Consider the following 27059-nt stretch of genomic DNA (forward strand, 5'->3'; position numbering starts at 1 on the left):
TAAAAGGAGAAGGTTGGGCAGCGGGGTCGCGCGGGAGAACAGTGCTATACTCGACTGACCGGAGCCGCCCCGCACCCTCCGGGGCCCAGTAGATTCGGCCCGCTCCCCTGAGCTCCCTCCGCCGTTGTGTAGTGGTAGCGGCGGCGGCACCCTCTCGCTCACTTACTCGCGCCGTGGCGCCTCCGGCACCCTCCTCACCCGCGCCACAACCCTTACCGAGTGCCGCCGCCGCCGCTCCGCCCACGGGCCCCTCCGTGCCGCCTCGGGCCCCTGCTCTACCGTCGCCGCTTCGAGACCGACAGGATTTTCCCCTCACAGCTCCCTGGGCGCCATCTTACATTCAACCCCGACAGCCAATGGGCGCCGAGCTCCTCTCTCGCGAGATCAGAAAAGGCAAATCCCGCGAGAACTAACCGGGGCCTCCCGGCCTGCCTTAAAGGGAAAGCGTTCTGCTGCAGCCCCCAGGCGTCCTTAGATAGACTTTAAAAACTGCAGAAACGAATCAGTAAATTTATTTTTTCCCACCCTTTTGTCTTCCTTTCATTTGTAGATGAACATCTCCACTACTCCCCGACGCTGCTCCTAGCAGTAGTGGGTTCTGCAGGTCAGAGATGCGAACGTCTCTCGGCCTCAGTTTCCCTCCCCGGTCCTCGTCTGACAGGCCTAGAGGCTGCAAGAGTTCGGGTGTCCCTATGGCCCATTCATTAGACCAGGCGTTCGGAATGGATCCCCTCGAGACTACCGAGGCCGTTCCTCCTCTGGGACGGGGGTGGAGTGAGGGAGTAGGCGAAGTCAACTCTAGGAGCCACCCGCCGTGCAGGGAGGGGAGGGAGCCGCCCTGGAACCGGGAGCCTGAAGGGGGGAGGGGCTCAAGTCCAGAATGCTGGCGACCCTAAGGAAAGCTTGGATTGGGAAAGGCGCCTGGGTCTGGCCCGAGACGGAGGCCTCGGAAGGAGGGAGGCTCCCCACCGAAGGCATCAAAAGGATTGTTTTGCACCACCCTTGAAAGAGATGGCGAGCCGGGGTGAGCCTGCAGTGCAGGTCACAGTGAAGGCACTGCAGGCCAACCGGGATCGCCGGCACGGACCCCGAAGAGGAGGGGCTGAGCTTCTCCTCCCATACTGCGAAAGAAGAGCCAAACTACGGGACTCAGGGAGGGGGGCCGTGCCTGGGGCTGTAGCCCATCCTCCACCATTCCCTGGGTCGTGGGTCCTACCATACCCTTGCCCCTCACCTGGCGGGCCCTGGTTCCCAGCACCAGCTTCCAGGGCTGTCCAGCCCAGACCCCACACTGCCCTGGCCCCAGTCCTGGGGGGTTTCACTACAGGCCATCCTGGCGGGAGACTCGAGCCCTTTCTACCCCCTCTCTTCCCATACTCGGCGAAACAACCTCCTACTCAGCTGCACCAGCATCCTTGCTTAAGGTGGCCCAGAACTGATGCCCCTGCAGGCTCCGGGGTCCTCGGTGACTCTAGGGCCCAGCGGCTCCAGAAACGCCACCTCGGCACTGGTTAAATGGTTAGCTTTCCCGGGAGAGGGAGGGCCGGATCCTCTTGGGAAAGAGCCCCGGGGGAGCGGTGCAGGCCCCTTTGGAGCAGGGGGCAGCAAGCCCACAGCTCCCTGCAGTCCACCTTAAACCAGGCCTTGGGTGACTTTGGTGTTTGTATACAGTGGGAAATGTGGAGGATGTTAAAGCTGCAGACACACTCCCGGCCTTTAGAATAGGGACTGCAGGACTCCGAGAAGGAGCCCACGAAGTCAGAGCATGAGCCTGCTCCCAAGAAGGGCAGAGAGGGTGAGGCCAGAATGCCAGCCAGGGCATGCGCTTCTGCTTCTGCCTGCTGATGGATCCTAGAGAGCTTCTTTCCTCTGATTGGGGAAGGCAGCAGATCCCTTAGGACAAACTAGCAGGGCCTGTGTCCAGACTCCAAGTTCTTTTGTCCCTTACTCTCCACTGGATCCTGAACACTGCATCCCTTAACGAACTAACTGGTCTTAGAGCATAGGCCAGGGATGCCCTGGAAAGGGAGCTGGACTGGCATGCTGGGGCTGCCATTGATTCATGGTGTTACTGTTTCTTGTCTGGGCTCATTTCTTTTATAAAATAGGGGATGAATTATTAGCCTCTCAAGTTCCACTTGAACATTTATTCAGAGGAACATGGCACAACCCAAAACAAGCACCTCTGATCTCAAGGAAAATATTTTATGGCGATGAAATTATTTAAGGTATCAAAAAGGTGTTTCTGGACTACCCCCATTAAAATTCTTTGGGAATTATTTTCATTGTATTTGTATTTCTAGCACCTACCACTCTGTATGTATGGCAATACAGTATATTTCTAATAAATGCTAAATGAGTAATTCAATCCCTAGCTATGATCTCATCCAAGACCATTTACTGTCCCTGACTGGGTCATCAAAAGGCATTTTCTTGGCTTTGGGCCACAGTCCCCTACTAGCCTCCCTCTCCTCCCCTTCTTTCTCCCCCCCCTCCCCCTCTGGGAGCAAGGAGGAAAAGAGGAAAACAATCCTGACCCAGGGTGGGAAAAGTGGGAAAATTTATCTGCTCTCCTCCTCCCCAGCTGCTCATCAGGCCTGTAGAAGCAGATAGGAAGATTAAGAGAAGATGACCAAAAGTAAGTGCTTTGTTCTGCCCAAAAGAGCCAAAGTGGGTTTAAGCCACATCTCTGGCTCATTAACTCAAAATCCAGAGAAGAAGGGGAAAGGATTGCTAGATAGAAGGAAGCCAAAGCAAAGCCCAGTTTAGAGGTATAGGGGCCACTAGCTCCAAGTTGAAAAGATTTCCCTGATCCATCTTCTCAGGCCAAAAAGTCTATCTATGAATAGACTGTTCACCACCATGCCCTACCCCAATTCAGTTAGGACAGACTCCAAGAAAAACTGTGCTATTCTTTATTGGTCATCCTGAGATGGCACTGCAGATTAGCATGGCCAAGTCTGGCCCTGATAAGGCGAAGGTAGATGTGTCTTCTCCTTTCCTCCAGATTGATATCATCCTAGACTCAAGACATTCACATTTTTCCAGGATCCTCCTTCAGAGTGACTGTTCTGTTAAAAACAAGCTAGAAAGTGAGAGAAAAGAGGAATTAGGCCACATACTCAGGGGCACAGGGTTTATCCAGAGCCTTTAGGCAAAATTTAGATTGGCCAAATATGAAGTCCCAAGAAATGAACATTCCCTCTAGGCTTCAAAAGGCTGACCTCATTATAAATCACTTCAGTATATAATCACTTCACTATCCTGTGAGGTATACTCTTGTCATTGGGAGAGCTCCTCATGGTGCGAAGGTGATACTCTATTCTTGAGGACTACCCAATCTCAACACCAAATTCTGAAAGCTCCTTCAAACTGGTAAGGCTTCAAAGATGTATCAATAATAATCTCTGAAGATTAGCCTAATTCAGTCTGGGGGAGCTCAGCAACAGGGTACTGAGCACCAGTGATGAATTTGATTCAGTTACTCCAGAAAATGTCTATTAAAAGCATGGAAGGATTGAAATGTATCTCAGAGAAAGGTACCCTTAGTGATTAAAACATTTAGATGATAAATCATTAATTTAGATAAATCAAGAAAGGGAAAGGGGGCTGACGAAGGTAAGTGTTAGAGCAGGATCTAGAATTTATGTCTACTGACACCCAAGTTTCTGCCCCTTGCTGACAGTGAAGAGAAGATTTTCACATGGTATTATGTTTCTTCTGAAAACGTAATGAATTTCTGCTTGATCCCTGGCACTGTAATGATGTGCTATTTCCTGAACTTTAGCTAAGAGAGAAAGGGATAAATAGCTGAGTGGCTAAGGTCTCAATGCCTATTCTTTAAGTGAGAATTTGGATAAAACCAAGTGCCCTGAGCTAGGTTGGGCAGGGAGGAGAGGAAGGAAAAGTACTGGCTGACCTTTCCTTCTGAACTGTCTGGATCCACAGAGAAGTAGCCTAGGCGTTCAAACTGGAATTTATCAAAAGGTTTTGCACCACAGACTGAGCAATCCACAAAGGCATCTTCAATCACACACAGAGAATCCTGTAGGACACACATGTATTAGACTATTTTGTGCAAAGCTACAAGATTTAGAGAAGTTGGGGGTGGGGGAGGGAAGCTCATCCCCTGGACACTACTTTCTGGATATATAGAAGAAGCCTCCAATGCTTCCATTCATAGCCCTTTCATGGGAGGAAAAACCACCCAAAATCCAATGGCCACCTCCTTACTTCCCAGTGTAGACTCACCGGGTTTAAGTCACTTAAGAATCCACCAGGCACTTCAGAAGGATCCTCAGGGTTTTTATGTTGGAATCTGCAATTATATCCATCTTATGAGGCTCCATGATTGCTGGTCAGGAACCCAGTTCTCTCTTATATCTTCCCAATAATTGATAATTAAATTCTCTAAGGCTAACCTTAAGCCCAAAATAAACTAATCTTTTCCCAGTTTCTGATCCCAAGACTCACAGCCTCTCGTAGATTCGGACCTCACACTGCAGGGGCTCAGAAACCCAGTGTATAAAAGCTTTCGGCTTCTCAGAAGCATCTGACTTGCTGCATGTCACTTCCAGCTCAGTAACTTGCCCACTAGCATTCTTTATTTAAAAAGAAAAAAGGGAGAGATCAAGTCACTGAGTTCTCTAGGATGGCTGTTCTTTACTGTCTGGTTTCCAGACCTCCTAGAACCTTTGGGGTACCAGAAGTACTTCTTTGGTCATCCTGTCGACAAGATTTCCCCTATCCTGCTATAAAATATTGTGTTGGGGGGAGGGGAGGAAGAGATGAAAGAATGAAGGGCAATTCACTCTGGAAGGGCTCTATCCTTGACTTCTCCCAAATCACTTGGAGTAATTGAGGAAAATCAGTTTATTGCCAACAGAAAAGGAAGGCCCAATTACAGAACTATGAGTCTTGGGAGGTGGACACTTCTCACCTTGATGATATTCTGTACATCAATAACATAACCCGCATGTCTCAGGCCTACTGGCTGGCCTGGTGCAAGACGTTTGTAACCCTTTTCTGGCTCCTGCAAAGAAAGTTGTGTCAACACCAAGGGAAAAAATATTAGTAGCTGTCTTAGATGCCCAATTCTTGCCTCAAAAGATACCTCGTCCCAAGAGGGTAATTAAGACCAAGCAGTTGGGACACAAGATGACTCTGGGAAAGGCACATTCAAGGTAACTGGCCTATTATTAGAAGGCTTGGAGACAGTTACCAAAATTCTGACATGATACTAAAATTCCATTTTGTTGGTCCTATAATTATGGTACCAGCCATAGAGCTCAAACCTGTTAAGAGGCTTGGAAAAAGTGATCAAGCCTTCTTTTCCATCCCACCATTCTCCCCATAGGTCCAGGAGAACCATGAAGAAGCAGAAATCTAGGATAAGAAACCATACCCTACTCCACCCCTAACCTCTTTAAAGTCTGTGTGCTCGATGTAGATTGTGGGTGAAAAGGGGATCTGGTGAAAGCCTTTGGTCTCATCAGCAGGAAAGTTGGGTACAGTGACATCAATTGCCTGTAGCAGAGAAGAAAGCACAGGGAGATGGAGGATCACACATGATTTAAGGCTGGAAGGGATATTAACAATTTATCTGGTTGTGCCAATTGATTTTATAGACAAGGAAGCATAGCCTTCATTTCCAGACATTAAATAATCTGCCCAATCTACCAGTAGTAGAACTGAAATTTAAACTTAAAACTTCTAAATCCAAGGGCCTTTTATGCTGCTTCTCATCCAAAATCTTCCTCCATAGTAGGAATAGCAAAATACAAAGTTGTACATGGATGAAAATCACCACCAGACAGAGAAGAGCAGGGGATTATGGGACAAGAAGACAGACTAGGTACAGTTGTATTCCAGGAAACCACAGTAGTACTTTTCTCTAGCTTCATTCCCCAGACAGACTCCCTCTGCCTGCCCTTAACCTTGCTGCCTGGAAAGTTGGTAATGGTGACCCGAAGTGGCTTGAGTACAGCCATGGCCCTAGGGGCCCCATCATTCAACACTTCTCGAACACAGGCTTCTAGCAGATGAGGTTCCATTGTTGTCTGTGCAACAGTCACACCCACCTGCCAGGAAAAAAAGACAGAAGTCAGTCAGTGGCCAACCAGCCCCAGACTGGGTCTCAAGCCACATAAAGGTTACTAGGCCCATGATATGTAAGTCCCTGGGCATTCCCATACCTACCCGGGCACAAAAGTTATTGATCGCCTCAGAAGGGAAGCCTCGACGTCGGAGTGCTGTGAGTGTGAAGAGCCGAGGATCATCCCAATCCCTGCAACACAGAAAGAATGAATACCTGCCTGAGATGTGGCTCCTGTACCCACAACCCCGAACTGTGTGCAATCATCACCCAAGAGCCTCAAAAATCATGGGAATCAGTTTGAGGTGTGGAACTGCTTTCATGGAACATTCTAAGGAGTGCTGAGTTTTAGGTACTTCACCTCCCCACTGTGAGATAAAGATCCCAGGCATGCTGTCCCTATTTTACAAATGAGGGAGCAAAAGCTCTGTTTCTACTCTTGTGGCTTTTCCTATCACATGTAAGAATAAATGACTCCAAGTCAAGCTGTCTCTGGCTTATACTATGCAGACTTATAAGGGAGCTTCCCTTAACTGTGAGGATATTAATAACGAGCAAAAATAAATAAATAAATAAATTTTTGCAAGGTGCTTTCCACACAAAAACCAATGAGCCAAAGAGGAGTATCCTCAGATGCTGAAAACTTAAGATAGGTGAAGTAACTTGCCCAAGGTTTTCTGACTATGAATCAAGTTTTTTCTACTACATAGTAAAAAATAGATTTTCCGATTGTAAACAGGTCCCTCCTGAAACATCTCTAGTCCAAATGTCTCAGTTGCAGTGGAAGAAATTATGGCCATGGAAGGCTGAAGTTTTTTCCTCATTCCTGGAGAGCCAGGATTTGAATGCAAGACCCTTGCCATTGGTGCCCTGGTTGTAGGGCTTGATGTGCCCACACCACCTATATGTCCTGAGAGAGGAGATCCAACCCTCCGAGCAGAGGAAAATAGAATTCAGTATACAATCAGTATTCTAGGCATGGGTGAAGGCCCAGGCTCTGGCTCTCATTTTTTTTCCTCACTGTAGTTTTACCAGTACTCTACCCTCCTTGATCTAAATCTTCACTTATAATTTTATAAATGAGGAAATAGGCCCAGAAAGAGGAAGGATTTTGTCTAGGATCACAGTCAGGATGTGAGCCCTGTTTCAGATTCAAAATCTGGTATTCTTTCCTTTGCTATCTCAGAAAATGGTCCCCCCACCATCACCTGAGCCTTTTCAGGGCCCCAGTTGTACTGTGTGGCACTGCTACTCACTCTCACATGCCTCTCACCTGACTGCACCAGCCTCCACCAACTGAATGATCTTGCGCTTGGAGACAACTGTGTAATGCAGATTGAGGCGTCCATACTCCCACTGAACTGGGCAGTATACATCGAGTGCATTGCAGAGCCAGAAATAGGAGGAGCGCCTGAGGGCGACAGGTATTCTAGGATGGTCTCTCACAGACTCCGGCTGGGTTACACGGCTAAGCCCAGCCTGGGCTTCTAAGAACCCTTTCTCCAACCCCATGTCCCCACCTCCACCCAATCAGGTTCTTCCCCACATCTGTCCCCCAGTCACTTTCTAGCCCTACCATGAAGGAGAAAGACAAGCCTAGAGTTTACCTGAAAAAGGTTACAGATGCTGCTCTCCCTAGGTTACATACTCACCTGGCCTGGAATTCTTTGGTGCAAAGGGAGTGAGTGATGTGCTCAATGGAGTCACACAGACAGTGTGTGTAGTCATAGGTGGGATAGATGCACCTGCAGCGAGAGACCAAGGCCAGAGGCCCGTGAGCCGATGATGGCACCCAGCTGGCCCCACAGGGCTTGTGCCCTGGCCCCCTCCGAGAGCCCAGGGGGACCCACCACTTGTCACCAGTTCGGTGATGAGGCGTGTACTTGATTCGATAGGCTACCGGGTCCATCTTTCCATCTTCCATCACGAGTTTCATCCTCAGTGTGGCCTCTCCTTCAGCAAACTTCCCCTTCTTCATGCCCTGAGCAAAGGCAGATTACCACTCACAATCTGGCCCCAGGAAACCTCTCCAGGTTAGGGTCAAAGGTCAACTCACCTCAAAAAGCAATAAAGATTCTTCAACAGGCCGATCTCGCCATGGGGAGGGTGGAGGATTGTGGCCTTTAATCTCGTCTACCTGCTGGTGGCAGACGTAGGCATGACCCCTGCAGGGGCAGAAGGAACATCAGCTCCTTGCTGGTGGTAAGCAGCACCCAGAAGCCATATGCTACACCCACAGAAGTGCCAGGAGCCCTGCCAGCTCCTTCGGCTCTCCCCGGAGCTCAGGTGTCTCCCGAAGAGATGACTTCCCTTCTCCTTCTAGCCCCCACCCTCACCCAAGGAGGCCCTGGTTTACCTACGGATGAGCTCCACGGCCCAGGCATACAGCTGGTCAAAGTAGTCTGACGCATGAGTCACTTTGAAGGGCTTGTAACCTGCCAAATCAGAGACCCAGACAGTCAGTCCCTGAGTGAGAAAGCTTCCCCTCAGGCCCACTTACCCAAACTCCTCCTCCCATTTCTCCCCATTTCCAGTTAGCCCATCCTTGACCCAGACTCCATACCCAGCCATTCTACCATGTCCCTGATTCCAGTAAAGTATTTCTCCTCTTCCTTCTCAGGATTTGTGTCATCGTAACGCAGAAAACAGACTCCATTGTTGGCCTATAGAAACCAGATATTTTCATAGATCCCAGTACTAGATGACTATCCCCATTAAAATTATATTTTATTTACTTACAGAATTTAAAGCTTCATATAGAAAAAAAGTATGTTGAGATTCAAAAAAGCAATGTGAGTTCTCTCTCAAATTGGAAAATACTCATTTCCCCAAAGCTTTTCAGCAAAGAGCTTTGTTTCTAAATGCACTAACCACAATAATCTTACCAGCAAAACTCCAAGTTACCGAAGTTACATACATATGTCATAAACTAATAGTTTGATTTCACATGTATAACAGGGGCATTAAAAACCAAAGCATGGTAGAGACCAATTATCATCAAGTCCCTTCCGCAGATGTCAGTGGAAGTCAGTTCACTAGAAAAGTTTTCAATTGCCTGTGCAAAGCTCAAGCCAGCTGTGCCCCAAGAAGAGTAGCCTATCTGCAGGGAGCCCAGGGTTGGAGGGGAGCTATTCACTTTGGCCACTGAGTGACCTTTATATTCCTCTAGACATTTGAGAATCAAGATCAAGCAATCCCTCTGCCCTCAAAACTACTGATAGTTTGAAAGGGTCCTGAGGAATGACTTGCCTCTCCCCCAATAAGCAGACAGGGAACAGCTGGGTCAGAGTACACCCTCACTCATAGAGGGACTGCCCTCTCTGTGAGGTCCTGCCTTTTCCCAGAGTCAGAGGAAAAGTGGCTGTGTCAGAGTTACCACAGAGTCACCCTGCTCCCTAGCTTCACTGAAACATACATAAGGTTTAAAGTTAAAAGATGCTTAAAGGTCATCTAGTCTCAGACCCACATTTTTCAGATGAGAAAACTTGGCCCAAACACATCACCAGATGTTTGGTTCCTAGTCTCCAGCCACATTCACTATGCTATTCCCCAAAGCTATCACAATCAGCAAGTGTCCACTGTGTCTTTGAGCCACAGTGGTTCCTAATGCTCCCCACAATAACAAGTAGGAAAGAGTCCCCCCTCTATCCCACAGGGAAGAAGCACAATATAATGAAAAGAGCTCCAGTTTTGGAGTCAAAGGACTTGGGTTCAAATACTCTCTCTTCTATTCAATACTTGTGTGACTAAGCTCATCATGTAAACTCTGTGGGAGCCCAGTTTCATCTTCTATAAAATGAGGGGGCTGTATTCCGTGGCCTCCCAAGCCCCTTCCAGCTTAAGACCAGTGAGAATAGAGTGCTAGAACAGGTCGGCCTCCTACCTTGGCATAGCCAAAGTTGAAGTTGATGGCCTTGGCATGTCCAATATGCAAAATTCCATTAGGCTCCGGTGGGAATCGTGTTCGCACCTGAGAAAAAGGTTCAGAAGACCTAGAGTCACTTGGCTGTGTGACACCCTAGATCAAAGACGGTGCCTCAATCTTTTCTCCATGGCCACACTGGGAATCTGGGGCAGGGGAAGCCACCAGGGAGGCTTCTCTTATATGCCCACAAAGTACTTCCTTTGCCAGCCTCAGAGATCACAGTGGTCATTTGTACCCATCAGAACCCTGGGCCTTTGGCTATGATTCTCAGGACAACCCTCCTACCACCCCCATCACCAAATGAAGGAGGCCCAGGCACCTGGCCCCCTGTGATTTCCAAGTGCTGCTGCAACAGAGGCATGGTGTTGGGCGTGACCACATATCCAGGGGTTTTGTAGTTCTCCCCTGCAAATATCAAATAGAGAAGAAGCTTCCTTAGAAGAGGGTGGCAGGAAAAGACGGCACATTTCTTAGGGTTGAGGCCTATACCATTGTTGTCAGAAGGGCAGGAGAAAGAGGGGAGACTGGAGGAGGATCCTAGCCAGAGCTGCTTCTGACAAACACGCAATAGAGTGACAGCAGGAAACCCTGCTTCACAAGGAAGAATCCAGAAGCCTCCCCAGGGAACTATGAAGTGATGGATGCTGTGGTCAGATACTTTAATAGTCCAGGATCACGTGATGCTTCACCACGAATATTATCCTTATCTCCCAGACCCCCAACTGGATCACACAAAACTCACCTGGTTTGTGGAACCTCAGTGCTTCTCCCCTGAGCTGTTCCATCAGAGACAGAGATGTCACAGGTTCCTCACCTACAGAAGCCAGAACACACTGTAGGAACCTCCAGAGTACATACCTGCCCATTAGGCTCAGAAGCAGCGCCAAGAACCTGGTGGCTGACAATTCCAGCCAGAAAACAAAGTAACCTCCTCCTCCTAGCAAGTTATACCCAAGCTTTCTCTGGATCTTAAGAAAACTGAACTCAAATGAAAAGTCCTAGAACCGAGGGGGAAAGGGCTGTCATCTCTGTGCTCAGTGCACAGAGCAGGTGTGGTCCTTTTGTTGGTCTTGCATTTTCATTTCCTTGCCATTTAGTGATATCTAGACTACAGACGGAAGTAAGGCAGATTGGCACAGCTGCCAGCACAACTTTCTCTTCGAGTCAGTAAAGTCCACTGGCAATAAAAACCAAGGTGACTGGCAATGGCCTGGGATGCAGGCGACACTCCACAGAGCCTGCTTCCATCACCTTCATGGCCACTGGAACAAGCTGTTCTCATGCGAGTTTGAGGCCTGTCAGTTACTCTCCACCTGAGTGTGGCTACAAGTGGACACCAATGGCGGAGGAACAGCCCTGAGAAGGGCCCAGCAAGCCCTCACACCAAAGGTGCTAGTCTTCTCTGCACCCCGATACACCTCACTGCTGAGGGACAGGTGAAAAGGAACCTTCCTCAGAGCCAGTCATGGCATCCAGGACAAACCTGGGAGAAACAGGCCAAGAGAAAATCTCCCTCAGATGAAACTCCCAAGGGCAGGAGCTGTGGCAGGGGCCAGACCCAGGACACGGAAGTAGTAACAAACACGAGACCTGGAGTTCCAAAGGACAGTCCCATAGAAACTAGCCTCCAGAACCACTCCTAATCCTGAGATCAGTAAAGGCTCCTGGTGATCTAACAGGTACTAGAGTAGCACAGGTGTTAACCTACCTGAACCCGGGCTGCTATCAGAGGAACACAACCGCTGACCCCTAAGGAGGCTAAAAAGCATTATAGGACTTAGGGAAGAAGGGGCCGCTTATAGTGGCCATACACTAGGGGGGGTTGGGTGGGGAGGTTTGCTGGGACTATATATGGCAAGAAAAGTATGGCGGCCACCGAAGTGGATAGAGCACCAGCCCTGAAGTCAAGAGGATCAGAGTTCAAATCTGATCTCAGACACTTATCACTTCCTGGCTGTGTGACCCTGGGCAAGTCACTTAACCCCAATTGCCTCAACAAAAAAAAAAAAAAAAAAGGAAAGAAAGAAAAAAAAAAAAAAGAAAAGTAATTTGGTACTGAAGTCTCTGGCCCAGCATCAACCACACCACAAAGAGAGGGACTAAGAATAGAAAAAAGAAAAGAGGATTGCCTCCAGAGGGGTTGTAGAGCAGATATTAAACCAGGAATTAGCTTAATTCATACCATTCAATACTGTGGTCCTCAATGCCTTCAAGTCCTTTTCTTCCTGTCGGACCTTTGAAACCTAGAGAATGGAAGTAGCAAACAGCCTTGACTTAGCCTCCTTTGGGGCACAACCCAAACCCACAGCAGCCAGGAAGAAAAGTCCTGGTCCTGGTCCAGCCTCCTGCATCCTCAGCTTGTCCCAGACAAGTGCAGCAGCTGTAGCCATTCACTACCTTGGGCTTCTTCTCCAAATCAGCTTCTGTCTTTGGGCCCAGGAGATGGAGAACCTGAACAAAGACAGGACAAGGAAGCTGAGGCTGGGTCTGATCCAGGTGTGATGAGCACAATGCTATGTGCTCACCTTCCCTGCCTCCACTGCTCCCTCAATCCCTTCCTCTTGATTGTTGGGCTCCGAGATAGAAAACCTCTATCATGTCTTTAATGTCATCTTTTTTCTTTTTGGGGAGACAGAGGAGGAGGCAATAAGGGTGAAATTACTTGCACAGGTTCACCTGGCTAATGAGTGTCTGAGATCAGATCTGAACCCTATAGATAACTGAGGAAGCAATATATCAATGGAGGCAATGTATCAGAGGAAAGGGCAAAGGATTTAGAGGGAAAGGACCTAGCTTTAAGCCCATTCTACCACTAGTTATTCTTGTATAATTTTGAACAAGGCACTTGACCATTCAGGGTTTCAGTTTCCTTTTCTGTAAAAATAGGTTGGGCTTGGAGACATCTAAGTTCCTTCAGGAACGCTAGATAGCGCAGGATAGAGCACCTGCCCTGAGTCAGGAGAACCTGAGTTCAAATCTAACCTCAGACACTTAACACTGTTAAGTGTTAAGTGTTAGCTGTGTGACTCTGGGCAAGTCACTTAACCCCAATTGCCTCAGGGGAAAAATTAAGTTCCTTCCATCTTATACTTACTGCTTATGGGCACACAGCCCAAGGCAGTCTTAGGGACATGGCTTCTCAATTGACTGATTGACAAGTTCTAAAGTGGCCACCTGATTAAATATTAACAAACACAAACCCACCTGCATATCAACTTCATTCTTAATGGTCTTGCCATCTGCCACTTAAGCGCTGTCCTTGCCTCACCTGAAAGAGGAAACATTAGGAAGCTGAATACCTGGGAGAACTAGGTAATAAAGTATCATAGGAATCCAGCCCTAACTCATGAAATTTATAATCTACTTTACAGCATTGTATCAGTGTCAAAAACAAAAAATTCAGGGATGATTGTTTGCTTGCCTGTTTTTTTTCTCTCATTTTTTTTCCTCTATTGAGCTAATTTTTCTCATGCAGCATGATAAATGTGGAAATACATTTAGAAGAATTGCACATCTTAAACTTATATTGGATTGCTTACTGTCTGGGGGGAAGGGGAGAGGGAAGGGAAAAAAATAGAACACAACGTTTTGCAAGGGTGAATTTTGAAAACTATCTTTGCATGTATTTGGAAACATAAATAGCTATTATTTTAAAAATTAATAATAATTCATGGCTAAAGCTGGTCTTTCATCTGTCTTTAGAACCAAACCAAAAGCAGAAAAGATAGATGCCTATGCTTGGTCTCAGAGCCTATTAAGCTGCAAGAACCAAGGCCACATTTTCAGTTCTTTCATCCCTTCCAAAAGGTCTAGGGCAACAGGAACAAAAATAAAAATTGTAAATTCAATTCAAAAAACTTTTACTAAAGGCCTACTATGTTTAGAAGCTGTGGTAGGGAAAACTGTGGCACAAAAGACTTAAGTCTGGAAATGCATTCTGTAATCCACTTTATGATTCTGTGACCTTCAGCATGTCATTGCAGCTTCACCTCAACTTTCCCATCAGGATCTGCCTATCTCAAAAAAGCGAGGCTAAAACCAACGCTCAGTGCGGATTGTCAGCAACAGCCTCATTTTTCCTATTAATCAGGTGGCCTGACACTTACCCATTAGCACCCCCATGCTGAAATGATATCGTTCTTTTAGGAGTTGTTCACGGTGCCGACCAATTACAGCTTCAACCTGCAGGGAGAGGAGAATCCTGAAGATTTACATCACCCTCTCAAGGATAGTTTCTCATCAAAAGAGGATTTTAAAGAAGACAAGAACCTTAAATTACTCCAACCATCTGATCTTAAAGAAGACAGGGAGTGAAAGGAGTTAACAACATATCCAAAGTCACACAGTCAGCATATGAGTCAGAGAAGATTCAAGAGTTAAAGCCAAATCTTCTAATACCAAAATACTATAATATATTGCTTTCTCAAATAATGATAGGGTGGTGGATAAGGGATGGAAAGATACCCCAAGCTGGCTCAACAATCAGAGCCATGTCCACCATCCAGATTGCTTCTGTGCCAGGGGCTATGCCTCCAAACAAAACAGCTCTCCCTAATCTTTGACCCCAACATGCCTCCCCAGACCCCAGGTGGGGTTAGTCCCAAAATCATCCCTCTCCTTAGGACTCACAGCCTCTTCAATCTGCTCCGGGGTCACCCTGACCCCCACACCACATTCCTGCTCAAATTCTGTCGTGTTGATAGGGTCCAAGGGGTGGCTCCGAAGGTATTCCAGGGCAGCTGAGAAAAGAACCAGCCAGGGTGCAATCAAACACTCGTGCACTTAGATCTGAGGTAGTCTGGGCCATATAAAGTACAAGCAAGCCTGGACACAGAGGCAAATTCACCTAACCTTTAACCCCAAGTGAGGCTGAGACACAAAGCAGCAGGAGGAAAAGGGCATTCACATTAGCCAGACATCTTCAGCCTTAGCTGAAAACAGAGCAGCCAATATAGCATTTCCAATGGACAAGACTTTGGTTACAAGAGGTTGAATTCTACCCCAGAAAACCGAGGGGGGGCAGGGCTGGTGTTGCTAGGATATTCACCATGATATTAGTCTAAGCCATGTTTTTAGAGGAAGATGAGACAAGAGTCTGGGAATTAAAGGGAATGAGAAAGAGCCCCAGTACGTAGCAATGAGCTACATTGTAAGGTGAAGGATGGGCTGGTGGGTCTACAATATTCACTTTATAATATATCCTATGTGAAAATCCAATCACTGCTTGTCTTCCATAGCAGCCCTCTGTTGCTCCAGGACCCCCCCTACGAGAGTGACGTTGGGAGCAGGAGCCAGGCTAACGTCCTGGTGCAGGACCAAACAGGCCGGGGGTCTCTGCGCATGTCCCAGACTACGGAGGCTGGGGCGCAGAGAGGAGTAAGGATGATCCCAAAGTAAGCAGGTGGGGCAGGAGAGTGAAGGCTGGGGGAGAGGGGAGGAGTGAGTCAGCGTGATGCGCAGGCCTGCTTCGGAATCCGGGGCCAAATGCTATTCTAAGAGAGAGCAGGGGGCGAGGCCCCGGCAGAAGGGAGCGGTGCCCACCACTGAGCTGCAGGTCCGTGAGGATCTTCTTCGCGGTGACGTAGCCCACCAGGAAGGACAACCTGCGCGGGTCCTTGAGGCGAGAGGCCACATTGTAGAGAAGAGTTCCCGTAGACTTGTCAATGCTGGGCCCCAGGGCCTGCTGAGCCTAGAAAGGAAGGGACGAGGGATGGGGGGCGGGCGGTCCCAGGAACCCACCGGAGGGGCCTGTTGCTCGCCTGATCCCCTCCAGCACATGACACCCCTGGGGCAGGTCGCAGAGGCAGATCCAAGAGCCTGGGTAAAAGCTGACATTCCCGGGTGCAGGGGCCCGTTTGCCGAGGGTCACCTTCCCCAAAGAGACCCACATCTGGGGCACGTTACGGGGGAAGGGAGGGCGCTTCCCAGACATTACATAGAATGGGGTGTCCGTGGGGGGGGAGGGGGCCGAGAGTCGTGGGAGGCAAGTCCCGGGTGTCGGACTCCACAGCGGGAGGACTCCCGACCTTAAGGAGCGGCTGTAGAGGCGGGGGGAGGGGCACCCGGGGATCACTGGCCAGGGAGCATGGATGGTGCGCAGGGAAGGGGCGAAGTTCGGCTCGGGAAGCTAAGCCCAGCTGGGGGCGTGGGGGAGGGGGCGGTCCCGGAGGCCCCGGGCCAGGTTCTGCTCGCTACCTGCGCCGCCGCCGCCTGGAGCTGCGCGCTCAGCGCCTCGTTCTTCAGCGTCTCGCGCGCCTTATGTTCGCTCAAGCCGAGGCCAGTGAAAAGAGACAGCGAGTCGGTCGCCATGCTGGAGCCGCTCGAGTCCGGAAGAAGCGCACGCCGCCGATCGGTGCCGCCTCTGTCGCTCCTAACCAATGGAACGGCGAGGATCTAGGCGTGTCCGGAGAAGGACCAATGGGATAGCGTACGAGGGCGGGGCTGGACGGCTTTGGGACGCTATTAAAGACCCTCAGGCGGAAGACCCGGTCTGACTGGCTTCCGCCGCTTCCGGGCGCGGCCATGTTAAGTGCTGGCGTAGCCGAGGGGCGGGGCAGGGCGGAGGCTGGCTGCGGGCCTTCCCGGGATCCTCCTAAGGAAGAGACCAAATGGTTGTTTCGGGAGTGGCCCCTCCGCTCTTCCAGTATCGAGAGCCTGCGTAGTGCCCCGGGGGAAAAAACGTGGAGTATGTTAAAAAAAACCCACCCCCCCACCCCCGGGATGTGGGGCTGACCAAGAAACCGGCAACGCGCGCATTCCCGGACTGGCAAAGTGCGCAGTCCCGGCTGTGGAGCAGGTGTAGACAGGTTAGCTGCCGGAGTGCGGACTGGCCTGGATGTCGGCTGGGTTTGATAACGCAGTCAGCCAGGACAGTTGAAACCTTGAAAAGCGTCGTGGAGGTCACCGACGAACCCTCGTCACTCCCGCTCCGATTGACTGACGGCGGTAGTCCAGGCCGAGCCCCCTGGGCATGCAGAGCGGTGTGAACGGTGACTTTTGTGGCCGAAAGCCGGGAAGGGTCTTTCCCTCCCATAGTGTTACATTGTGTTTGACCAGGTTAAAAAAGGCCATTCTTAAACTCAGTACTGACCCAGCCTCAGTCGCTGATTGGAGGATTCTTCAGTCAGACTGAGACCTGCTAAAGACCTGAGCTTATGCTGAAGAAGTTGTCTTCCCAGCAGTTAAATTTAAAAAAAAAATTTTTTAAGTAAAGATAAGATCAGGGTTTCAAATAATTGCAAACTCGATATGAATCAGCGTATCATCATGCCTACCGAAAACGCCAATGGATCTGGGGCTGTCTGTAGGAAGACAGTCCAACTGTCCACTGCCCCGTTAGGTCCAATCGGAAGTATCCCGTTTTTTGATATGAAATGATGATTAAACAACCAAATATTGGAGAGATCAAGGATGTTTTCCTTTCCTCATTTGGAGCTTAGATCAAAGCTTTGTCCTTTGAAGGTCAGGGCAGATGAAAGGGAAAGGCAGCCAGCATCATAATGAGAGCTTGAGTTCATTGCATCGTACGTCGAAGAAGTAGGGTGTGTTTACTTAGAGAGGGTGTGGGAGCCCTTCATTTGTGAATTTTTCCATTCCGTCTTACTATCTGTTCCCAAATATAACATTCCATTTTCTGAACCTCTGTCTGGTTTCCTGTGTCTAGATTCCACTACTCTTTCTCCACCCCAATCACTCCTATCCCCACCTACTTCTTACAATCCCTAGTTTCTTTCAAAGCATGATCAGCCACAATCTCTTGGGAGAGAACTTTACTACTTCTTCCAGTTTGGGGTTCACTTACGCTCTTGAAATTCTATGGGCTTACTTGTCTGTAGCTTCCCAGTAGACACTAAGATTCACAAGCTTAATGACTTCCATTATTTCATTATCTTTGTATTTTTTTTTTACTATGTCTTTATTTATTCTTTAGGACCCAACACCGTGCCTTTCAAGTAGTAAAGCATTTAATGCTTATTGAAGCTTATTTAAGGGGTAATCATTGCCTGGTCATAGAAGAAGGGCTCATGAGTGGTCATAGTGGAGAGTTCTGACAGAAAATAAATCAATGGAGAAGAAACTGGCAAACCATTTCAGCAGCTTTGCTAAGAAAACCCCATGTATAGTTTATTTTTGAGATGATCTATGGAGAGGAGCAGCTGGGTGGTGCACTGGACAGAGCACCAGCCCTAAAGTCAAGAGGACCTGAGTTCAAATGTGACCTTGATGAGGTAATAGGGAACCTCAAAATGATGAGGTAACTTGAACCAAATCATGAGATAAATACCTAATAATGAGGTATATACCTCAATAGGATTAAGTGAGGTCTAGTGGCAGGATTCCGGGTACAGGGAGTCACATGTAGCTCCCCTGCAACCCCCTTAGGATTCGGCGCAAGGATACAAAATTAGATCAGGTCTAGTGGCGGGGAGAGTCCCCTGTAAATGAATTTACAGGCCCGAAAACCTAGATGGGTAAAAGATGTTTATTGCAGGGTTTGGAAGCAAAGTTAAGGTCTGGTTAGCAAAAGGCATTAGATAGAGGAAGATATACACCGAAAGCGGCGGGGACAGAGAATCTCTGATGCAAGCATCTTGGCTGGCATCTTTCAAATCTCTGAACCAAAGATGGTTCTAGCTTTGCTCTTTTTATCTGCTTGAAGAAGTAATGGGCGGAGCTCAGGTTAATTCCTAGAAGGCCAGATTTTTGGCGGGCTTTATCCAAGCCAGCTCAGATCCAGTGGGGGGCTGGGTACAAGCCCAGACTAGTTTGACCAGATCTTGTATCAAAGTCCAAGTCCCAAAGGAAGTTGGAGATCAAACAAGGAACTCAAGGGGCTACCGCCCTCAACACCCTCAGACACTTAACACTTCCTAGTTACTTAATCCCAATTGCCTCAGCAAAAAAAATAAAAAATAAAAAAAAGGGATCAGTGGAAAAAGAAGGAATTTATGGCCAAAGAAGAGTTAAAGAATATTATGAAATGCAAAATGGATAATTTTGATCACATTAAATTAAAAAGGTTTTGCACAAAGACAACACAGTCAAGGCAAGCAGAAAGCTTGGGGAAAATTTTTACATCCAGATCTCATTTCTAAAATATATAGAGAATTATCTCAAATTGATAAGAATACAAACTATTTCCCAATGATAAATGGTCAAAGAATATAAACAGACTGGGACACTGATACATTGTTAGTGGAATTGTGAATTGATCCAACCATTCTGGAGAGTAATTTGGAACTATGCCAAAAGGGCTATAAAACTGTGCATAACCTTTGATGCAGTGGTGTCTCTATTGGGCCTGTATCCCAATCATAAAAAAGGGAAGAGGATCCACTTGTGCAAAAATATTTATAGCAGCCTTTTTTATTGTGGGCAAAGAACTGGAAATTGAGTGGATGCCCATCAGTTGGAGAATGGCTGAATAAATTATGGCATATGAATATTATGAAATATTATTATTCTATAAAAATGATGAATAGGCTGATTTCAGAAAATCCTAGAGAGACTTATAGGAACTAATGCTAAGTGAACTGAATGGAACCAAGAGATCATTGTACACAGCAACAAGAGTATGTGAGAGACTTGGCTCTTTTCAACAGTGAGGTGATTTAAGGCAATTCCAATAGACTTATGATGGAAAGAACCATCCGCATACAGGGAATGAATTATGGAGACTGAATGTGGATGAAAGCATAGTATTTTCATTTTTTTATTGTTGTTTGTTTGCTTGGTTTTTTCCTCCTATTTGCTTTTCTTTCATTTTTTTGATCTGATTTTTCTTGTACAGTATGATGAATATGGAAATATGTTTAGAAGAATTGCACATGTTTAACCTATATTGGATTGCTTGCAGTCTAAGAGAGGGGGCGAGGAGCAGAGAGGGAGAAAAATTTGGAACACAAGGTTTTACAAAGGTGAATGTTGAAAACTATCTTTGCATGTATTTGGAAAAATAAAAAGCCATTAAAAATAAAACCAAAAAATGAAGTTTCAAAAAAAAGGAAAAGGAAAAGGAAAACCCCCTTGGACCATATTAAAATGATAGAAGAAATTGATGAGGGTGGTGCTATCTTTAAGAAACTAATCCTTTCAGGTTGATTTATTCCTTTCTGATTCCCAGCCCCTCCTAGCTGATGCATTAACAATTCAATAAGCTAAGACCTTTGATTCACAAATCCTGGTCAAAAGCACCCCTTTGAGTTCCAATGGGAGATCAAGGCTTGTCCCAGTCCCCACAGGATGTCAGCCAATTTGGAACTCCACCCATGGGCTCCTTTAGCCCTGGCTATAAAAGAACCAAGTTGGAGTCTTCTCTTTGCAGAGGTTCCAAACTTGCCAGCTTTATTCCTGGCATGCCAAGGGTCTCTTCCCATTGGAATACTGTTTTCCAGTGCCAACCTTTCTTTACCTAACACCTTTTACTAACTAGACTTGAAGTTTACTTCCAATCCCCACAATAAACCTCTTATCAATTTAGGTTTTCGGGTCTGTAAATTCCTTTACAGGGGACTCTTGCGCCACCACTAGACCTCATTTAACTCCCTGTCCTTGCGCCAAATCCAAAGGGCTTTCAGGGGAGCTCTATTTGACTCCCTGAATCTCGAACCTGCTGCTAGACCTCAAATCTTAATTTCATTTAGGTACCCCAATTTTAGACCTCATCAGTGGAATGTGGATCAGACAGTGGAAAATGAACTCTTCAGGTCAGAAAGTACTGGAAGAAAACTACAGCTAGCTCCAGTACTAAAGAAGAGACCATACCAAAACCTAAAGGAAAATTAACTGTAGACCCCCCCCCCAAAAAAAAAAAAAAAAAAAAAAAGGGGTCTAATAATGAAAGGAAAGTCTGATGCTGTAAAGACCCATATTGCATAGGAACCTGAATTGGCCTATTAACTATGAATATATGAACTGAGGAAAGCAGAGTGTGGTCAAATACAAGATGGAATGATAAGGACTGCTAGATGGTGCTAGAGTGACCCTGGAGTCAGGAAGATCAGAATTCAAATTCAGCTTCAGATACTTAACACTTCCTGTGTGACCCTGGGCAAATCATTTAACTCCAATTGCCTCATCCAAAAAAAATTAGTTAAAAAAAAATGATGGGGGCAGCTAGATGGCGCAGTGGATAGAGCACCAGCCTTGAATTCAGGAGGACCCGAGTTCAAATCTGATCTCAGACACTTAATACTTCCTAGCTGTGTGACCCTAGGCAAGTCACTTAACCCCAGCCTCAAAAAATAAAAAAAATAAAGAAAGGAAAGGTTAAATAGATATTTTGGGTATTGGGCGAACTTGATGAGGTATATATTTGGGGTACCCAAATGAAGTTGAGATCTAGTGGCAGGTTCGAGGTTCAGGGAGTCAAATAGAGCTCCCCTGGAACCCCTCAGAATTCGGTGCAAGGATAGGGAGTTAAATGAGGTCTAGTGGTGGCGCAAGAGTCCCCTGTAAAGGAATTTACAGACCCGAAAACCTAGATTGATAAGAGGCTTATTGTGGGGATTGGAAGTAAACTTCAAGTCTAGTTAGTAAAAGGTGTTAGGTAAAGAAAGGTTGGCACTGGAAAACAGTATTCCAATGGGAAGAGACCCTTGGCATGCCAGGCATAAAGCTGGCAAGTTTGGAACCTCTGCAAAGAGAAGACTCCAGCTTGGTTCTTTTATAGCCAGGGCTAAAGGGGCCCATGGGTGGAGTTCCAAATTGGCTGACATCCTGTGGGGACTGGGACAAGCCTTGATCTCCCATTGGAACTCAAAGGGATGCTTCGCACCAGGCTTCGCGAATGCTACTTCCTAGCTTCTTGAATTGTTAATGTATCTACTAGGAGGGGTTGGGAATCAGAATAAATCAATCTGAAAGGACTACTTTCTTAAAGGGACCACAACCCTCTTCAAATTCAAATGAAGGGAATGGGTAAATTTAAATCAGATTATCTTTACATACACTAGTGTGGGCAAGAATCCCTTAGAAGAAGTAAAATAGCCTTCATTGTTAATACAAGGATGAAAAAAACATTACAGGACTACAATCTCAAACAATGTCTGAATAATATCTGAATCCTGATCAATTCTGATAGAATTCACCAATGAGAGGATCCAAATCAGTTCCAATTCATCTGTAACAAACAGAACTAGCTACACCCAGAGAAAGAACACTGGGAAATGAGTATGGACCACAACATAACATTTTTACTCTTTCTGTTAATGTTTGCTTGCATTTTTGTTTTTTGTTCTCAGGTTATTTTTACCTTCTTTCTAAATCCGATCTTTCCAGTGCAACAAGATAACTCCATAAATATATATATATACACATATATTGTATTTAACATATACTTTAACATATTTAACATGTATGGGACTACTTGCCATCTAGGGGAGGGAATGAGGGGAAGGAGGGGAAAAGTTGGAACAGAAGGTTTTTCAAGGGTCAATGTTGAAAAATTACTCATGCATATGTTTTGTATATAAAAAGCCAAAATTAAAAATAAAATTAAAAAAAGAATAATATCTGAATCCAAGACAAACTATTCAACATTACAGTGATTCAAATCTACGCTCCAGCCACTAATGCTGAAGGTCAAAATTGATCAGTTCTATGAAGACGTACATCTTCTAGAAATAACACTGAAAAAAAAAAGATATCACATTCATCAAAGAATATTTGAATGCTAAACAAGAAAATCAAAAGATAATTAGAATAACTAGAAATAAAGCAGGTCAAAGACTAATGGAATTTTGTCAAGATAACTCATTGGTAATAGTATACTCTTTTTCAACAACTCAAATTGGCAACTTTACAGATGGACATAATCAGATGGTCAATATAGAAACTAGATTGATTATATACTTTGCAGCCAATGATAGAGAAGTTCTATACATTCAGTTAAGACAAGACCTGGACCTCACTGTGAACATGAGCTTCTTATTACAAAATTCAGACAAATTGAAAAAAGCAGGAAAAACCATCAGACTGAATAGATATGATCTAAATAACATCCCTTATGAATATAAAGAAGGGATGAAGTTTAAAGTATTAGATCCGGTAGACAGAAGTTTATAGTATTATGCAGCTACAACAAAACATTCCAAAAAAAAAGAGCAAGAAAGCAAAATGACTGATGAGGCTTTACAAATAGCTGAGGAAAGAAGGAAAGGGAAAGATACTCAACTGAATGCAGAGGATAGCAAGGAGAGAAGCAAGATGATTTTTCTTAAATGATTAATGTAAAGAAATAGAAAAAATAAAACAGGAAAGACCCAGATCCTCAGGAAAACTAAGGACAGTAAGGGAAAGTTTCATGTAAACATGGGCAGGTTAAGAGAAAAAAATTATAGGGCTATAAGGGAAGTAGAAGAGATTAAAAAGGGGCAGCTAGGTGGCACAGTGGATAGAGCACCAGCCTTGAATTCAGGAGGACCGGAGTTCAAATTTGGTCTCAGACACTTAACACTTCCCAGCTGTGTGACCCTATGCAAGTCACTTAACCCCAGCCTCAGGAAAAGAAAAGAAAAAAAAAGAAGAGATTAAAAAGAGATGGCAAGAATACACAAAAGAACTATGCAAGAAAGATTTTAATATCACTGATAACTACAATGGTTATCACAATGATCTAGATCCAGATAGCTTTAAAAATGAAGTCAAGTAGGCCTTAGGAAATATTAACAATAACGCTGATAGAAGTGATAAAAATCCTATTTAAAATCCTAAAACATGATGATATTGAAGTGCTACACTACTCCCCAAAATTAACAGAAGAAGAAATGGAATATTTAAATTATCCTATCTTAGAAAAGAATTTAAAACAAAACAGTAAGGAATTCCATAAGGAAAAAACCCTGGATCCTATTAGATTCACAAGTGCATTCTATCCAACATTTAAACATTTAATTCCAATAATATATAAACTATTTGGAAAAATAGGAATAAGAATTCTACCAAATTCCTTTTATGACACAAATATGGTGCTGATACCTAAACTAGAAAGAACTACAACAGAGAAAGAAAACAATAGACCAATTTTTTTTTCAGTTCAATAACTTAATTTTTTTTCTTTTTTTATTAATTTTTATAATTATAATTTTTGACAGTATATATGCATGAGTAATTTTTTTATACCATGATACCTTGTATTCATTTTTCCAAATTTTCCCCTCCCTCCCTCTACTCCCTCTCCTAGATGATAGGCAATCCCATACATTTTACATGTGTTACAGTATAACCTAGATACAATATATGTGTGTAAATCCAATTTTCTTGTTGTACATTAAGTATTAGATTCCAAAGGTATAAGTAACCTGAGTAGATAGACAGTAGTGCTAACAGTTTACATTCAATTCCCAGTGTTCCTTCTCTGGGTGTAGTTTCTGTCCATCATTAATCAACTGGAAGTGAGTTGGATCTTCTTTATGTTGAAGATAACCACTTCCATCAGAATGTATCTTCATACAGTATTGTTGTTGAAGTGTACAGCGATCTTCTGGTTCTGCTCATTTCACTCAGCATCAGTTGATGTAAGTCTCTCCAGGCCTCTCTGTATTCCTCCTGCTGGTCATTTCTTACAGAGCAATAATATTTCATAATATTCATATACCGTAATTTAGCAAACATTCTCCAATTGATGGACATCCATTCATCTTCCAGTTTCTAACCACTACAAAAAGGGCTGCCACAAACATTTTGGCACATACAGGTCCCTTTCCCCTCCTCAGTATTTCTTTGGAATATAAGCACAGTAGTAACACTGCTGGATCAAAGGGTATGCACAGTTTGATAACTTTTTGGGCATAGTTCCAAATTGCTCTCCAGAATGGCCGGATTCTTTCATAGCTCCACCAACAATATATAAGTGTCTCAGTTTTCCCACATCCCCTCCAACATTCATCATTATTTGTTCCTGTCATCTTAGCCAATCTGACCGGTGTGTAGTGGTATCTCAGAGTTGTCTTAATTTGCATTTCTCTGATCAGTAGTGATTTGGAACACTTTCATATGAGTGGATATAGTTTCAATTTCATCATCTGAGAATTTAGACCAATTTTCTTAATGAATATTGCTGCAAAAATTTTTAAATAAAATTACTAACAAGGAAATTACAACAATATATCCCAAGGGTCATACAGTATAATTGAGTGAGATTTATAGCAGGAATGCAGGGCTGGTTCAATATCAGGAAAAATGTAAGCAAAATTGAACATATCAAGACCAAAATCAACAGAAATCATGATTATTTCAATAGATAAAGAAAATTTTTGACAAAATATCACACTAATAAAAAAAAAAAAACAACTAGAGAGCATAAAAATAAGTGAAACTTTCCTTGAAAGAAGAAATAGAGATCTACCTAAAATCACTAGCAACCTTTACTTGTAATGGGGATAAGCTAGAAGTCTTCCCAATAAGTACTGGTAGGGGGAGGGAAGTAAGGATTTCCATTAGCACCACTATTATTCAATATTGCACTAAATATGTTAGCTATAGCAAAAAGAGAAGAAAAAGAAATCAAAGAAATAAAAATAATCAACTAAAAAACTAGTTGAAATAATGAACAATTTTAGCAAAGTAGTAGGATATAAAATGAACCCACAAAAATCATTAGCATTTTTACACCAATGCAGCAGCAAGAGAGAGAGAAATGTAATTTAAAATAGTTGAAAACAAATATAAAATACTTTGAAGTCTACCTGCCAAGATGAACTTCGTAGCTATATGAATACAATTACAAAACATTTTTCATACAAATAAAATCAGATATAAACAATTGGAAAAATATATTGATTTCTAAGAATAAGCCAAGCCAACATGATAGGAACAATTTTATGTAATTTGCTTATTCAGTGTCATACCAATCAATCAAAAAAAATTTTTATAGATCCAGAAAAAATAAAATTCATTTAAAAGAACCAAAAATCAAGAAAAAGAAAGGAATTACTGAAAATAAATTTGAAGGAAAGTAGACTAACTACTAAATTTCAAATTATATTATATAGTGGTAATCATAAAAACTGTTAATGGCTAAGAAGTAGGTAGCAGATCAGTGGAATAGATTAGACACAGGAATAATTACCATAATCTACTGTTTGATAAACCCAAAAGACTCCAGCTTCTGGAACAACAACTCACTTTTTGACAAAAACTGCTGGGAAAATTGAAAAATAGTAAGCAGAAAATAGGCAAGTAGCATCATCTTACACTGTATACCAAGGTAAGGTCAAAATGAGTATATTTGTAGATAAAGTGTGGTACAATTAACAAATTAGGAGAGTTAAGGAATGGTTTGCCTGTCAGATCTATGGGAGAGGGAAGAATTTATAACTAAATGAGAGATAGCATTACAAGATGTAAAATAGATAATTTTGATTATATGAAATTAAAAAGGTTTTGCACTAGCAAAATCAGGATTAGAAGGAAAGCAGAGAGTTAGAAACAATTTTTATAGCAAGTATCTGATAAACGCCTCTTTTCTCAAATATATAAAAAACCGAGTCAGCTTTATAAGAATACAAGTCATCCCCCAATTGACAAATGGTCAATGGACACGAAAAGGCAGCTTTTAGATGGGGGTGGTGGTGTGGTGTGAAGCTATTTATAGTGATATGAAAAAATGTTCTAAGTCACAATTAATTAGAGAAAATACAAATTAAAACAACTCTGAAGTATCACATTATGCCTATCAGATTGGCTAATGTGATAGAAAAGGAAAAGGATAAATGTTGGAGGAGACATTGGAAAATTTGTGCACTAATTCATTGTCACTGAAGTTGTGAACTAATGCAATCATTTTTGAAGAGCAACTTGAAACTATTCCCAAAGGACAATCAAACGATGCATACCCTTTGATTCAGCAATATCACTGCTAGCTCTGTATCCCATGGAGATTTTTTTAAAATGAGGGGGAGGACCTACATGTACAAAAATATTTATGCATGAATAATATGGAAATATGTTTTTATGTTGAATTTTTATTTTATTTTATATTTTATTTTCATTACAGCTTTTTATTTTCAAAACATATGCAAGGATAATTTTTCTTTTATT

The 27059-nt window shown here is 44.4% G+C and overlaps 2 protein-coding genes across 3 annotated transcripts in view; both read right to left on the minus strand.

The window, feature by feature from the left end:
• QRICH1 (glutamine rich 1) overlaps positions 1–1359 on the minus strand; it is a 71841-nt gene extending 70482 nt beyond the window's left edge. Inside the window, exon 1 of one of the 2 annotated variants that reach the window (XM_074283234.1) lies at positions 1235–1359. The gene's annotated coding sequence lies outside the window, so the exon portion shown is untranslated. Of the gene's footprint in view, positions 1–216; positions 363–1234 lie in introns of those variants that run through there. The other variant, XM_074283235.1, reaches the window with a different exon arrangement.
• Positions 1360–2901: 1542 nt separating this feature from the next.
• Positions 2902–16390, minus strand: QARS1 (glutaminyl-tRNA synthetase 1). Its single transcript, XM_074283239.1, is given in 25 exon segments — positions 2902–3085; positions 3920–4045; positions 4252–4318; positions 4474–4601; positions 4940–5032; positions 5422–5526; positions 5937–6080; positions 6199–6286; positions 7368–7505; positions 7747–7839; positions 7945–8075; positions 8151–8259; positions 8451–8529; positions 8658–8757; positions 9978–10064; positions 10339–10424; positions 10762–10833; positions 12202–12262; positions 12417–12470; positions 13224–13261; positions 13264–13287; positions 14126–14201; positions 14649–14758; positions 15561–15708; positions 16215–16390. Coding segments are annotated over 25 exon segments (2322 nt in total). The 5' UTR covers positions 16329–16390; the 3' UTR covers positions 2902–3034.
• Positions 16391–27059: the final 10669 nt, after the last annotated feature.

The sequence above is a fragment of the Sminthopsis crassicaudata genome, chromosome 1 (assembly GCF_048593235.1).
Source record: "Sminthopsis crassicaudata isolate SCR6 chromosome 1, ASM4859323v1, whole genome shotgun sequence".
Lineage (NCBI taxonomy): Eukaryota > Metazoa > Chordata > Mammalia > Dasyuromorphia > Dasyuridae > Sminthopsis > Sminthopsis crassicaudata.